We start from the raw sequence: 15601 nt of genomic DNA on the forward strand, positions 1-15601 counted from the left end.
AGTGGGTTCTCTCTACCACTCTAAGTGATGTGTGAGAAGAGAAAGGGAAAACCACACGCGCGCGCTCGCTCGCCTCGCCGGGCCGGGCCGGGCCGGGCCGAGGCCGTTTTATTTTTATGTCTTGGCAGACAAGTTTTTGATTTCTTGTCCGGTAAGTATACGAATTAGAAACAGAGTCGGTTTGGGATTGTGATCGCGACACAATACCGCCTCTGGTCCTAATATATATACAGCTACCGGCTGTGGCCAGAGATACACCGAAAAACACTTAGGATTTTGCCTCATCTCACAACTTGCGCCGCCATCGTAGTCTACTCCATCCCAAACGCCGGCGTGCATCGGCGCGTGGGAGAGCAGGTCTCCGAAACCGTTCGTCTTTGCGATCCTGCATCGGGAGAGGACAAATTAGGTTTTTGGGAAGCGCCGTGCGCGACTGCTCAAATTCGTCATCACGGGTCGTCTTCCGTCCAAGTCGGGCGGTGCTACTCATCGTCGTATTCATCGCCGTCAGCAGCAGATCGTCGCCAACATCGTCATCAACACTGTCGCACCCTTAATAGCTAACGATCAGTACGTCCAACATCCTCTGTTCATGTCTGTTTCTACAGCTACTGTTACGTGTTTGCTGCTGTTATGCATGTCTTGCTGTTCTTCTAGTTTGCTAGTTTTTGCATGCTAGTATCTCTTCTAGTCATGAATTATTTACTGGAATTAATCATGAACTTGCCTAATTTTCTAACAGTCCAAAAACCTAAATATAGACAATTTCCTGAGTTAACTATGGCTGGATTCGCTGATGCACTGAGGCCGGATAAGTTTACCGGTGTGCACTTTAAGAGGTGGCAGGTGAAGACCACGCTCTGGCTTACTGCTCTGAAAGTTTTCCACGCTAGTGTTGGTGCTCCAGAGGGAATGACCGACGAAGATCGGAGAAAGTTCCAGGAAGCCAATACTATGTTTGTGGGATGCATTCTGAGTGTTCTTGCTGACCGTCTGTGTGATGTGTACATGCACATAAACGACGAAAAAATTCTGTGGGATGCACTGAATGCAAAATTCGGTGCAACAGATGCAGGCAGTGAACTGTACATCATGGAGAGTTTTCATGACTACAAGATGGTGAATAACCGTTCTGTGGTTGAACAAGCTCATGAGATACAGTGCATTGTGAAGGAACTTGAACTCCTTAAATGTGTTCTACCCGACAAATTCGTGGCTGGGTGCATGATTGCAAAGTTGCCTCCTTCATGGAGGAATTTCGCCACAACTCTGAAGCATAAGAGACAGGAGATGTCAGTTGAAAATCTGATTGCATCTCTTGATGTTGAAGAAAAAGCTCGGGCTAAAGATACCACTGAAAAAGGAGGTGAGGTTCAGCCTACTGCTAACATGGTGCAGAGGTACCCACAGAACAAGAACAAAGGGAAGAACAAACCTGTTTTCAACAAGCCTACCAAGACTACTACCTTCAAGAAGAAGAAGTTCAACAAGGCTGAGCTAGAGTGCTACGCCTGTGGGAAGCCTGGACACTTTTCCAAGGAATGCCCTGAACGTGCAGACCGCAGAGGGAAAACAAGCTCCAAGACTGTCAACATGGTGACCGCTAGCAATACTGATGGGTATGGTAATTTACCTATTGTGCTTTCAGTATTTCAATCATCTTCGTGGTGGATTGATTCGGGTGCTAACGTTCATGTGTGTGCTGACATCTCCCTGTTTACTTCTTATCAGGTCGCAAGGGATTCTTCCGTCCTAATGGGGAATGGGTCACATGCTTCTGTTCGTGGCATTGGCACGATGGATCTGAAGTTTACTTTGGGAAAGATCGTGCAACTAAGGAACGTGCAGCATGTCCCTACTATGAACAAGAATCTAGTTAGCGGCTCCCTTCTATGTCGAGATGGATTTAAGGTAGTTTTAGAGTCCAATAAAGTAATCGTGTCAAGATTTGGACAATTTATAGGAAAAGGCTATGAGTGCGGAGTCTTGTTCCGCTTTTCTCTTTCAGATTTTTGCAATAAGTCAGTAAACCAAATTTGTGCTAGTGTTAATGATGATGCAAGTATTTGGCACTCTCGTTTATGTCATATTAATTTTGGTTTAATGTCTCGGCTATCCAGCATGAGTTTAATTCCAAACTTCACAGTTGCCAAAGGTTCTAAGTGCCATAGTTGTGTGCAATCTAAGCAACCTCGAAAGCCTCATAAGGCTGCCGAGGAGAGAAACTTGGCACCTCTAGAACTCATACATTCTGATCTTTGTGAGATGAATGGTGTGTTGACAAAAGGTGGAAAGAGATATTTCATGACTTTGATTGATGATGCGACTAGATTTTGCTATGTTTATTTGTTGCAAACTAAAGATGAAGCATTAGACTACTTTAAAATCTATAAAGCTGAAGTTGAAAATGAACTAGAGAGAAAGATCAAGCGTCTTAGGTCCGATCGTGGTGGAGAGTATTTTCCAAAAGTTTTTGATGAATTTTGTGAGGAACATGGTATTATTCATGAGAAGACGCCTCCCTATTCACCTCAATCAAATGGAGTGGACGAGAGGAAAAACCGCACATTGACTGACTTGGTGAATGCCATGTTAGACACTGCTGGTTTATCTAAGGCATGGTGGGGGGAGGCTCTATTGACTTCATGTCATGTCCTGAATAGAGTTCCCAACAATAATAAAGAGAAAACCCCTTATGAGGAGTGGGTTGGGAGAAAACCATCACTTTCTTATTTGCGCACTTGGGGATGTTTGGCAAAGGTCAATATTCCTATTCCTAAGAAACGCAAACTTGGACCAAAGACAGTGGATTGTGTCTTTCTAGGGTATGCTCAACGGAGCATTGCTTATAGGTTTTTAGTGGTAAAATCTGAAGTACCTGATATGCATGTTGATACTATAATGGAATCTCGTGATGCAACATTTTTTGAGAACATATTTCCTATGAAAGATATGCATAGCATTGCTAGATTTTCTTCTGAGATAATTCCTGAATCTAGTACAACTGATGAATATTTCGAACAATCACATGAGGAAGTCCTTGAGAAGGATAACAATGAAGTTCCTAGAAGGAACAAGAGACAAAGGATTGCAAAATCTTTTGGTGATGATTTCATTGTATACCTTGTGGACGACACACCCAAGACGATTGCAGAAGCATATGCATCTCCGGATGTAGATGATTGGAAAGAAGCTGTTCATAATGAGATGGACTCAATTCTTTCTAATGGAACTTGGGAACTAACTGATAGACCATATGGTTGTAAACCTGTGGGCTGTAAGTGGGTGTTCAAAAAGAAGCTAAAGCCTGATGGTACTATTGATAAATACAAGGCGCGGCTAGTGGCCAAGGGCTACACTCAGAAAGAAGGCGAAGATTACTTTGACACCTATTCAGCCATTGCTAGAATGACCACCATTCGAGTGTTACTTTCCTTGGCTGCCTCTTATGGTCTTATCATTCATCAAATGGATGTAAAGACAGCTTTTCTCAATGGAGAGTTGAAAGAGGAGATCTATATGGATCAGCCTGACGGGTTTGTGGTAAAGGGTGAAGAGAGAAAGGTGTGCAAGTTGTTAAAATCTTTGTATGGTCTGAAACAGGCACCTAAGCAATGGCATGAGAAGTTTGAAAGAACTTTGACTTCTGCAGGATTTGTCATTAACGAGGCTGATAGGTGTGTTTACTATCGCCATGGTGGGGGCAATAGTGTCATATTATGTTTGTATGTGGACGACATACTGATTTTTGGTACAAACATTAATGCAATTAATGAGGTCAAGTCTTTTCTATCAAAAAGTTTTGACATGAAAGATCTGGGAGAAGCCGATGTAATTCTAAACATCAAACTTATTAAGGATGAGAGTGGGATTACATTAACGCAATCTCACTATGTTGAGAAGGTCTTGAACCGATTCGGTTTTATGGATAGCAAGCCTTCTCCAACACCTTATGATCCCAGCGTGACACTCAGAAAGAACAAGAAAGAAACGAGAGATCAATTAAGATACTCTCAAATTGTCGGTTCACTCATGTACTTAGCTAGCGCTACAAGACCAGATATCTCTTTTGCTGTGAGCAAACTGAGTAGGTTCATGTCCAACCCGGGTGATGATCATTGGCATGCACTAGAAAGGGTCCTGCGCTATCTGAGAGGTACTATGAGTTACGGAATTACTTATTCAGGGCATCCTGCTGTGCTAGAAGGATATAGTGATTCAAATTGGATCTCCGATGTTGATGTACTTTACGCAACAAGTGGGTATGTATTTACTCATGGTGGTGGCGCAGTGTCATGGAGGTCTTGCAAGCAAACCATATTGACGAGGTCAACTATGAAAGCAGAATTAACTGCTTTGGACACAGCTACTGTTGAGGCAGAATGGCTGCGTGAGCTCTTGATGGACTTGCCGGTTGTTGAAAAACCTGTACCGGCTATTCTTATGAATTGTGATAACCAAACGGTTATCGCTAAAGTGAACAATTCTAAAGATAATGCAAAGTCATCAAGACACGTGAAAAGACGTTTGAAGTCTGTCAGGAAGTTGAGAAACTCCGGAGTAATAACTGTTACGTATATACAAACAGACAAAAACCTGGCAGATCCCTTTACAAAGGGGCTATCACGAAATGTGATAGATATTGCATCGAGGGAGATGGGTATGAGACCCATAGATGTTACACCATAGTAGTAACCCAACCTTTGTGATCGGAGATCCCGTGAATTAGGATCTGAGAAGAACAAGCTATTGGTTAACTGAGGAGAGTAATAACTTATGATCGTCTCCAAGTGAAGATGCAAAACTCTCAGAGCTGTAAGGCTCAGATCTGTAAGGCAGGCTGGCAACATGCCTTAATGTGGTTCTATTGGCTATAATTAGTAAAGATGCTGTCCTACAGAGCAGTCTTGAAAGAACACACCTATATGAGTTCTGACTGTAAACGTCGCAGTCTATGAGATTTGGGTGATCTCTAGTAAACTCACGAAGAGACCAGGGAGTATGACGTATAAGCTCCAAACCGCGGGGTAGCCTACTGGCGGTCAGGTACTGGTTAAGACTTTGAGTGAAACCTGTTCACACAAAACTAGCAATTCAAGGCATAGTCCATTGTCAAGTTGTGAATGGATGTAACTTAAAGTTCTAGGCAGAAGTTCAACTTAACAGTCTCTGCTGAAACACTGGTATATTAAACAAGTGGTGAGAGAAGGCAAATCTCTAAATGGGTATTTGAGATCTGGTGGGGGATTGTTAGAATTAATGGGCTAGGCCCATAGCAATTTCTGAAATCTCAAAGCCCATGTGTAAAATGGCAAGTGGTGGTGCTAAGTTTAGTTCCACCTTGGAAGTTGAAGAAGAGTTGGACCTCTTTATATAGTGGGTTCTCTCTACCACTCTAAGTGATGTGTGAGAAGAGAAAGGGAAAACCACACGCGCGCGCTCGCTCGCCTCGCCTCGCCTCGCCTGGCCGGGCCGGGCCGGGGCGAGGCAAGGCGAGGCGGCGCGTACATGCAACATGCGCGTGAATGGTCCGCCGAAATCCGGTCCGTCTCCTTGCAGGAGCGCAGCTTCCTTTTGCCGTTTTATTTTTATGTCTTGGCAGACAAGTTTTTGATTTCTTGTCCGGTAAGTATACGAATTAGAAACAGAGTCGGTTTGGGATTGTGATCGCCACACAATACCGCCTCTGGTCCTAATATATATACAGCTACCGGCTGCGGCCAGAGATACACCGAAAAACACCTAGGGTTTTGCCTCATCTCACAACTTGCGCCGCCATCGTAGTCTACTCCATCCCAAACGCCGGCGTGCATCGGCGCGTGGGAGAGCAGGTCTCCGAAACCGTTCGTCTTTGCGATCCTGCATCGGGAGAGGACGAATTAGGTTTTTGGGAAGCGCTGTGCGCGACTGCTCAAATTCGTCATCACGGGTCGTCTTCCGTCCAAGTCGGGCGGTGCTACTCATCGTCGTATTCATCGCCGTCAGCAGCAGATCGTCGCCAACATCGTCATCAACACTGTCGCACCCTTAATAGCTAACGATCAGTACGTCCAACATCCTCTGTTCATGTCTGTTTCTACAGCTACTGTTACGTGTTTGCTGCTGTTATGCATGTCTTGCTGTTCTTCTAGTTTGCTAGATTTTTGCATACTAGTATCTCTTCTTGTTATGAATTATTTACTGGAATTAATCATGAACTTGCCTAATTTTCTAACAAATGTTGCCCTATTTATCAACCCCCATCGGAGAGATGCGGAGATGGTGCAGTAGTTGCTGCTAGCTTCGTTCGGATTGATCACTGGTGTGGTTACCAACCTGATGAAAAGTGCTACCCTGCCTATTCGTTGCGGGGATCGCGACCTCGCCACCATTCTACAACCGCTCGGTATGCTAATTAAGACATCCCCTATCATATACGTATTTGGGCAATGCCACTATCCCTGCGCGCCTTGCGCAAAGTCGACCTCGAGCCTCTGGCTAGATAAATTTGATGGTAAACTAGCAACTTGGAAGGGCCAGTTGATGCCCAAAGGGGGACGCCTGATCCTGCTAAAATCAGTGCTTTCAACGTTGGTTGTATATCTGATTGCGGTCCATCATCTGCCGGCTTGGATTATGCAGCAGCGTATCATCAAGCGATGCCGGGCATGGCTATGGCGCGGCAAAGGGACTTGCAACGATGGCCAATGGCTGCGCACTTGCTGGTACGGGCCTGCTTCCAGCAGGAAAGAAGTAACTATGTCCCTACTGCTCCTTACATCTTGGGAAATATGGCGCAAATGCAACAGAAGTACATTTGAACGGCAGCAGCTCACCACCGTTGGGTTTAGGAGAATACTTAGTGACGTAATCACCGTGTGGAACCTGGCTGGGGCTTCCATTCCTTTTGATCCTGGATGAGGTTTTCCCGTTGTGTTTCTTTCTCCCTAGCGATTGCTAGCTCTTGTGTTTTCTTTTCTGCTTCTCTTTCTCTTCGAGGTTTCATCTCGCTCCTCCCTGTCTAGGTGTTTGTATTTGTCACGGCTTTCTAATCAATGGATTTGGCAGCTCTCTTGCCAACATTAAAAAAATACTTCACCCTCCTCCACAAGTACAAACCCAGTATTCTCAAAGCCGAGCCTAGTCCATGAATACTACTAGTCCTCTTTGCAGACTCACAGAGATCTTCAGTCCCTGATCCTTGCCTCCAGTCTTTGCTGTACTACCTTTTCTTATTTTTAGGTCATCCAGCTTGTTTATTTTGTCCCTTCCCAATGGGTTGAAAGTTGAAACTGAACTGTCTGGTTGAACTCCATCGCCCGAGGAGGCATTGGGTACTATTGCAACTATTGAGAAGGAATCGGTCGTTGTTGTTGTGGATACGGGAATTGGTATTGTGGTTGCCACTGCATGAATTGCTGATAGGGATCAACTCCATGGACACAAGCTCTAGGGTTGTGGATGAGGATGAGGAGGGCATGCTTCATAGCCTCGATATTTTGCCAAAGCATCTGCAATTATTTCTATTAGCGTTTTAGCAAAGAATTTTATCGGATAATACTGTTGGCAAGGTATTATAGGAAAGAACTAAACTGTAACTGCCCCGGGAGGTTCTTGTGTCGGCCGTTCTGCCCTTTCTTCCTTCTATTGTGCCGCCCGCACGACCCTTTTATTCCTCCAATTGGACCTATAGTATGTCATCATAATCTCAAATAAAGATTGGAAAACAAGAGTGTAAAGACATGGGAGGACGAATGAAAGGTAAAAACCTGAAGTTGTGCAATCATAGACACACTAGCCATCGGGCGACTCCGTGTAGAAGGACTTGAGCTCGTGTTCTGTGCCCGGATCTGAGATAGCTTGGGGTGCGAGGATGTGGAGATTGCGCCGTCGAAAGGTAGTGGCGTTCTTTCTTATTCCCACCTCTTGCCCTCATGACAAACTCCGGAACAACAGGATGTCGCGGGGGATCAGCCTTGGCCCCGTGCTTCTCCCGGTACACAGCTCTGTAGGCATTGATCCTCTCCTTGGCCTTGTGCCCTTGTCACTGCAATCCTAGCCCGCCCCCTTTCCCCTATGGCCATGTGCCCACACCTACATCAAGTTGACCTGGCCACCGGGTTGTTTTCTCTCCTGCAAGAGAAAGCATTATGATTAACAAACGTAGCTGAACCTAACTAGAGATAGACCTGCAGGTGGCTGGCGGTATAGATCCTGCAGCTGCAAGGTGATGCTCCTCCTCCATCTGTATTACTGAACCCCTGGCCAACCGGCTGCCACTCACGAACGGCACAAGCTTGATCCATTATCAGCTCACACTTTGGCACTACGTACCCGGTCGGTCATCGGCTGTTTGGCTGTTTGCCAGCTCCGTCGCCCCGTGACAACAACACACTAGCCAAGGGATGATCTTCACGCAGCAGACTAACAGACTAAGCATACATTTATAGGCTGTCAACGACATGTTGACGCGGACTCGCTGGCCTGCTGCGTCGCCTGCGCGCATCCTACAACTCAGGATGGAGAGGGGGGCGATGTTTAATCCGTCATTAACAGCTCAACACTTGGTTGTGGACTACCCATCGACGGCTTTGCCAGCTCTGTCTCCGTAATACAGTACCGATCGATTTTATCCTCTCCCTTGCATGCATGCATGCATATGGCCATGTACGTGCTGACAACCTATGCGTCAACTTCACTCGTGTCACCGATGATCGTATCGAAACCGTGTCAATCTGATCGATCTCCACCACTTATATGACAATTAACATAGGAGTACAGCGCATGCGCACGTCGTGGTCGTCGTGGTCGTCGTCGCGAGTACCTGGTCAAGTTAATTAGTGCATCGAACACCATGAGTTTGCCATGTGGAGCCCGGGGACGAGCTAGCTAGGCTGCTTGGGGCGACAGATTGATCGCGTTGCCAACTACAGCGGCCAAATTAAGGCTGTCACTTGGGTTCGCCACCCGCGATAGATCAGTCAAACTATATTATGAATGGAGGTCCACGTCCACTGCGACTTTGATAGCCGCCACCGTCATTTTATTTGGTTATTAAATGATCGTTCCATGTTGTAGTGTAGACAGCAAATTTGATGTTTACAACGTTTTTGATATTCTACAGCGTTTTTCTTTACATTTCAAGACGTGCTAACTAATTAACCAAATGCATATACTGTCGGTTAGAGCATCTCCAACACCAACCCTCCGGACCGCGCGATCTGAACTGCTGCTACCCCCGCTTCTGCCTGCCCTGACCCACCCAAAAAACCCTTCCTTGCCCATGCACGTTCCATCTGGAGCAGCCAACGCCGTTCCAAAGCATCAGTGCCGCATTTATGCCGGCTCAAATCGACGCAACCTCTCACTGACACTCCAGAGCGCGCACCGCTTTCCGGTGCACGCGACTCCTCCGCGTTCAAAGGACGGTCCGTCATTCCGCCTCCCTACATTAAACATGGGTGGTTGCTGATGAACCTACTTTGGCACCACCAGTCCACCCGTCTGCCGTCCACTATTAACCACCCCATCGCTTGCCTTGCCATCCGCCAGCTATTTAAACTCCAGCCCCAGCCATAATCGCATCCATCCACCTCAGCTCCCTTTCTCCTCTCCACACCATGTCCGTCATGGCCTCCTCGAGCTCCAAAGCCAGTTGGACAGCCTCTTGTCTGAGTAGAAGACTGAGATCGCCGCCATTGCTGCCGACTGGTAGGCCGGCACGCAGACGAGGGTCAGTGTTGCGAACGTCCCAATGGAGGACACAGCCGATGATGAGCCGACGCCAACATCCTCATTAGTCCATGCCGGCATCACCATGGGCGAGGCCCGTGCTCACTACATTGAAATAGTGTTGGCCGAGCGGGAGGCCTTGTTCCGGCAGGCGCAGGATGACCAGGAGTACAACCTCCGTCTCCTTGACGAGCACCGGCGCACGGAGGAGCAACTCCCCGCCTCCATGGAGATTGCACCGGACATGGACGTGTCCGAGCAGGAGGCGCTGGTTGATTCCTATTGCACCGCCCGCGACATCCACCGTGACCGCTGGTGGTACCGCCTCCATCAGGCAGAGCTAGAAGCCACCTTCAAGCAGACTGACGAGGCGGCGGATGAAGTCTACGATAAGAGCGAGGACGAGGATGATGTTACCAGCTCCGCCACGACCACGAAGCTGGCACGTCCAAGGACGCCGCCGGTAGCGAGGAAGAGTAGAGCATGGGAGGTAGCCGACGCTCGGGCCTTCACTTTTCGCTCCCACTAAAGCCATGTTTGGCGGGCTCATCATCATTGGCCAATTAGCCGCTAGCAGGTTGTGGAGGCGGAGCTTCAGTTCTTGGGCTCATGGCCTGCCAAAAATGGGGAACGGACGCTGCTGGTCAATTAGGCTAGGTTTAGAGTCCGGTCTAGTTCAAACATGTCAAAATCATCCGGTTTTATGTAAAAGTTATCCAAGTATAAATGAATATCGTCCGAGTTGTATAAATATGCATCAGTTTTTTCAATTTCATTAAACTTTGACCGAAAAGCAACCGGACATATGCGGTTAGCTTTGAATGACCGGCTCGTGCGTCAGTTTCTATGGACTGGTCCTCGTATGCGTGGACAGATGCGGTTCCGGTTTAAGGGGGGAAGTTGGAGATGCCCCTACGTTGTGACATTGTAATGACCAATCTTTACCACCAAATGCTTCGTGGAGCAGTTACTGAATCAGATGGGAATGGATACCGGCAGTGCATACATGAACCATAATGTTATGGAGTAGGGCGTTTTGGTGACCGAGTACCATGGAGCCCTTTATTTTTGAAAAATTCAAAATTCAAACTTTTTGACTTCAAAAAATTCTGAAAATAAATATGCAACTATACACGGATGAAATGTATGTGCATGTAAAAATTCAAGATGAAATACTTCGAAATGCGACCTACACAAAAAAGACAAATTTCTGAACTTTGAGGATGAATAGTAACATGTGTTAAAAAGCCTCAGATTTGTCTTTTTTGCACAGCCTTCATTTCAACGTATTTCGTCCTAAAAATTTACACACATGTGTGTTATGCCTCCATGTATATCTGTAATTTTTTTTCAGATTTTTTTGAATTGTAAAAATATGAATTTTCATGAATTTTGTGTTTTTCAAAAACCGGCCTCCATGGAGGCCGAGCTCCAAAAGGCATTTTCAAATGTTATGTCGTTATATTATCCTTATGTTATTTCCTCTTTTTCTTTTATCGAGGGTTCTTACGTAATCTTTCTCTATAAAAAGAAGTCCACTATTAGAAGTGCCCAATACATTTTCTCAGTCAAATGGATGTTGCTTAATTACGTGGAAACTCGGAGGCAATTTCAAGTCTAGCTGGTTCTGGAAGAACCAGGAGCTGACTGTAATCATATGATATATTCAAAAGCACCACATTGTGTGCTCGATAGTTGTTTTATCGAATTTGAACATGGTGCTCTGATTTGGTTTATATAAAGGTACCACCTATGCTTTGCTATATGTTGACCAAGCACGCAATAGGTTGGTACATATATATCTATATTTATGCCTACTAATAAGGGGAGGTGCGTTTTTTTAAATTTTTTGATCCGTCCACGACCAAAAAGAAGAAAACTGTTCGAAATGCAGCTTCATATGTCATCATCTTTTTTCTTTAGAAAATCGTACGTCGTCATTTGGCCTGCAATTACGTAACGCATTGCTGCATTGGGCCGCGATGGGTCTGAAAAAAAAAAACCATCAACTCAATAAGTCGGCTCTTCCTATTATCATTAAATAGTACCATCTCGTCCGAAAATTGCTATTGGAGGCGGAGCTCCATGGATGCCTTTAAATGAAAAATGAAAAATTCATACTTTTACATTTCAAAAAAAATGCTGAAAAAATACAGACATAAATGAAGGCATAATGTACAAGTGTGTAAATTTTCAGGACGAAATACGCTGAAACAAGGGTTGTGCAAAAAAAAACACATGACACTATTCGTCCTCCCAGAACATGGATTTTTTTGTACAGGTCGCATTTCAACGTATTTCATTCTGAAATTTTGCACACATACACCTCACTCCTTGTTTACTTGTACAAAGGTTTTTAGATTTTTCTGAAACCAAAAATTTTGAATTTTACTTTTTTCAAAAATTCGGCCTCCATGGAGGTCGAGATCCAAAACACCATTCTCCATCTTGTCTCCTTAGAACCAAAACCACCAATTTATATACGTCTTGGAGTTCTGTTGGTCAATTCAATAAGTTGGCTTGGGAATCAATAAGCGAAGGATGAGGATGTCCTATGTGGGCTAATTCAGTGGTGCACAATTAAAAACACATAGGCATTTGTGCTATAGAAAAGAAATTAACAAAGTTAAAGTAATGCAAAATAGGTGATGAGCTAGTTTACTATATAAAATTAAGCACCAAAGATGAAAAATATGCAACACCTTCGTGGCTGTAGTCATATTGGTATAGATTGATTACTCCTTTTGTGGGCCCTTCATGGACATAGTCCCCATGGATCTAGCAACCAAGATCTTTTGAATCTAGAGAACCTTCGTGACTCGATGCCTCCATCAGTGTGGAGTAGGATAGCTCCAACTATACAAACCACATGGAACATCGTCAAGCTTTACCCGTGCTTGTGTTCTTCTAACCCTTACTCTTTACTTATGCAACTTCATTTCTTTCAGTGCATTACTCTTCTAGACTTGCATGTATAGGCTGTTCTTACACTACCATAGAAAAACTTAAAATTGTCAAGAATGTTAAAATTGGAAAAGATTCCTCTAGGCTTTCTTGTGGAAAATCTAACCAATCTCCCAAGCACGACCTAAGGAACGAAATGGGGAGTTTTTTATTCATATACATGGAGGATCAAACGAGCTCAGAAGGTTGCCACTATCAGGTATGGAATCAAGTTCAAACTCCAGTATTCAATTGAAGTAAGAAGTTACTCTACCTCCAACAACTCCCCCACTTCCATCCCCACAACACCCCAATGCACCCCCTTCTTTCCTAAAATGGTAAAGGGTCATCTGTTATCCGTGAATTGGTAAACCTTATAAGCATCAATTGATTGCGTGATTTTTTGACGGAGATTGATTCCTTCCTAAAAAGATATTGGTAATTGTTTTAGGATTAGTTGATTATGAGTTTTTGGGACTAAAATTACTTTCGATATTTACTTGTGTTATGGATAGACACTTCCCAGGTTCATGTTACATATTCATTGCATAACTTTACAGTTGAGGGATTTCTTGCTAGACAGAAGGATAAGATTCAGCATGGTTTGATTATACCATCTTGCTAATGGAGTAGTTTGTAGTCCTCCACAGACTTTCATAAGTATCTTCTAACTCTTCTTCCAAGACAAACAAGCTCATCCGGTCAATGACTATCTAATGTGTTTGCGATCTGTGCATGTAGTGAACCTACCATCTCATAGAGATGATGCTAGATGATCTGGACACCCCCAAAAGTATGTTCTACAATTTAATATCGATGGATATGGCAATTACGACCTAGTTTTTGAATATGGCAATGACCTCAACGGTTTTGGCCTCTCCCCTCAGGATGATCCATACAAATCTTATGCTTTCTATGTATTTGCTCTACTCACTTTCTTATCACAGATATGCTATATTTGAGGTCCAAGACATTAATTAGAGTATCTCTACCATTCTTTAGTGGATCTCAGTTGTGCCGCATGGAGAGAATTTTAAAACATCTAATTGGAATATAAGCTTCGGGTGATGCTTCATGTCTGCTCTATCAATTATCATCTTCACTTGTTATATCATACCAGACTTAACTATGAGTATTCATAGTTGCTTCATTATTCATGTTCGGGTGGTTCAAAATATTGTTTTACTTGGGAAAATGGATATGTTACTATTTGGTTAGTTGTTTACTTTCTGCAATAAGTTGTGTTTGTGTTGTAGCAGCGTAAATTTTTTGTTGGCACAACATGGTATATCTAATGCTACTCACATACATTTCACAGGCATGCAAACTATAGCTAGACACTTTAGAAAAAAGGTTCACCAGTGTTCAAGAGGGTTTACATCCTAGAAAACGGTCGATTTGAACGTTCGCTCAGAGTCAGGCCCAAAGATATATTTTGTTTTTGTTTTGAGGAGAGCCCAAAGATTCTTTAAGCACTGTGTCATGCAGGCCTAATAGTGTTTGCACACAACCAAATAGCTCAAAAACAGGCCTTGTTGGAGTTTGATACAGTTAACCAAACAGACCATTATTGTCTCAAAAAAAAAAAACATTGGTACCCTGTCCATCATTGGCTGCTCGCCAGCTCTGTCTCCGGAATACTGTACCGATATCTCCTCTCTTGCATGCATTCATATGGCCATGCCCTTGCGGACAAGCTATGCGTCAACTTCACCCGTGTCACCGATGATTGTACCGAAACCGTGTCAATCTGATCGATCTCCAGCACTTGACAATTACGTGCTAGTAAGATATACAGTGCATCCATGCGCATGCACGTCGTCGTCGCGAGTACCTGGTCAAGTTAATTAGCGCACCGAAAACCATGAGCTCGACATGTGGAGGCAGGCAGAGGCAGGGAAGGACGAGCTAGCCAGGGCGACAGCTTGAAGGTGCTGCCAATTAGACCACCCAAATCAAACCTGTCACTGGCTTGCAGTCACCCATCATCCTTGAGTTTGCCTCCGGCGATAGATCAACCAAACTATCTTATTATTGTTTGAGGTCCACGTCCACCGCGACTTTGATGCTCTCCCTCCGTCATTTTATACAAGTGATCGTTCGGTGTTCTAGAATGCACGTAAATGTTAGAGAGCAAAACTTGATCTTTTACAGTGTTTTGTTTTCACATTTTCAGACCAAACTACTTAATCACATGCATGCATACATATTAGTATTGGATAAGTTGCTAGTACATCGTAATGTTCGTGAACTAGTTAAGTTACAGCATCGGATGGAGATGGATATAGTACCGGTGCATGCATATTGCATGATGCATGACTCTTTCCTCTATATCCTTCTTAGGTGTGTTCAATATGTATGTTTTCTTAGTCAGATGGCTGCTGCTTATGCTTAATTATGCGTAAACTCGGAGGCAATTTCAAGTCTAGCTCCTTCTGGAAGAAGCAGGAGCTGACTGTAATAATATCATCTAAAGAAACACACCACATTGTGTGCTCGATCGTGGTTTGTTTCTTCTCAGCACGGTGCTGTGCTCCGGTTTATATATTGTTACTACCTATGCTTTGCTACATATTGACCAAGCGGTGTCGATACGTTGGCACACAGAAATGACAGTAACAAAGGTAAAGTGATGCAAAATATGTGTGAGAGAGTCAATTTTCTATATCAAATCACCAAGATGGCACAGAGATGCATGCAGCACTCCATTGTTGAACTGAGATTTGGTGGCCCTGTCCTCTCTTGTTCAGCTGTTCCATCCTTGGGGCTCAGGACTCTGGCTAGCCCGTAGAATATACAGTCGGTTTCGGTTTTCCCTGTGCCGTAGCACATAGATACAAACGTACGTGCACATCACGAGCACGTACAAAACACTCTAAACGTTATATAATATATATAAATGAAAAACTTAACATTTTCCTAGCAAAAACTATACGTCAGAGCGATG

General features: G+C 44.3%; 1 protein-coding gene and 1 long non-coding RNA gene across 2 annotated transcripts; one reads left to right on the forward strand and one right to left on the reverse strand.

Moving 5' to 3' along the window:
* Positions 1–780: 780 nt before the first annotated feature.
* LOC147991935 (uncharacterized) lies at positions 781–4204 on the forward strand. The gene is made up of 6 exons (XM_087538876.1): positions 781–1647; positions 1732–1911; positions 2761–3277; positions 3485–3543; positions 3604–3831; positions 4187–4204. The coding sequence occupies exons 1-6, from the start codon at positions 781–783 to the stop codon at positions 4202–4204; spliced, it is 1869 nt and encodes a 622-aa protein (XP_087395002.1).
* Positions 4205–6545: 2341 nt separating this feature from the next.
* On the reverse strand, positions 6546–8500 carry LOC147991936 (uncharacterized). The gene is made up of 4 exons (XR_015614780.1): positions 8314–8500; positions 7749–8112; positions 7573–7666; positions 6546–7490 (listed from the first exon to the last, which is right to left on the reverse strand). It is a non-coding gene; the product is annotated as an uncharacterized LOC147991936 (long non-coding RNA).
* Between the last annotated feature and the right edge of the window lie 7101 nt (positions 8501–15601).

Source organism: Triticum urartu, chromosome 1A (assembly GCF_056163025.1).
Source record: "Triticum urartu cultivar PI428250 chromosome 1A, HENAU_Tu73, whole genome shotgun sequence".
Classification (NCBI taxonomy): Eukaryota; Viridiplantae; Streptophyta; class Magnoliopsida; order Poales; family Poaceae; genus Triticum; species Triticum urartu.

Bases quoted from the DNA above. Each gene is read 5' to 3' on its own strand.
- LOC147991935 (XM_087538876.1), top strand. From the start codon at position 781: ATGGCTGGATTCGCTGATGCACTGAGGCCGGATAAGTTTACCGGTGTG. The intron at 1,648-1,731 runs GTATTTCAATCA...ACTTCTTATCAG, and splicing joins ATTTACCTATTGTGCTTTCA to GTCGCAAGGGATTCTTCCGT. The intron at 1,912-2,760 runs GTAGTTTTAGAG...TGTTTGGCAAAG, and splicing joins TATGTCGAGATGGATTTAAG to GTCAATATTCCTATTCCTAA.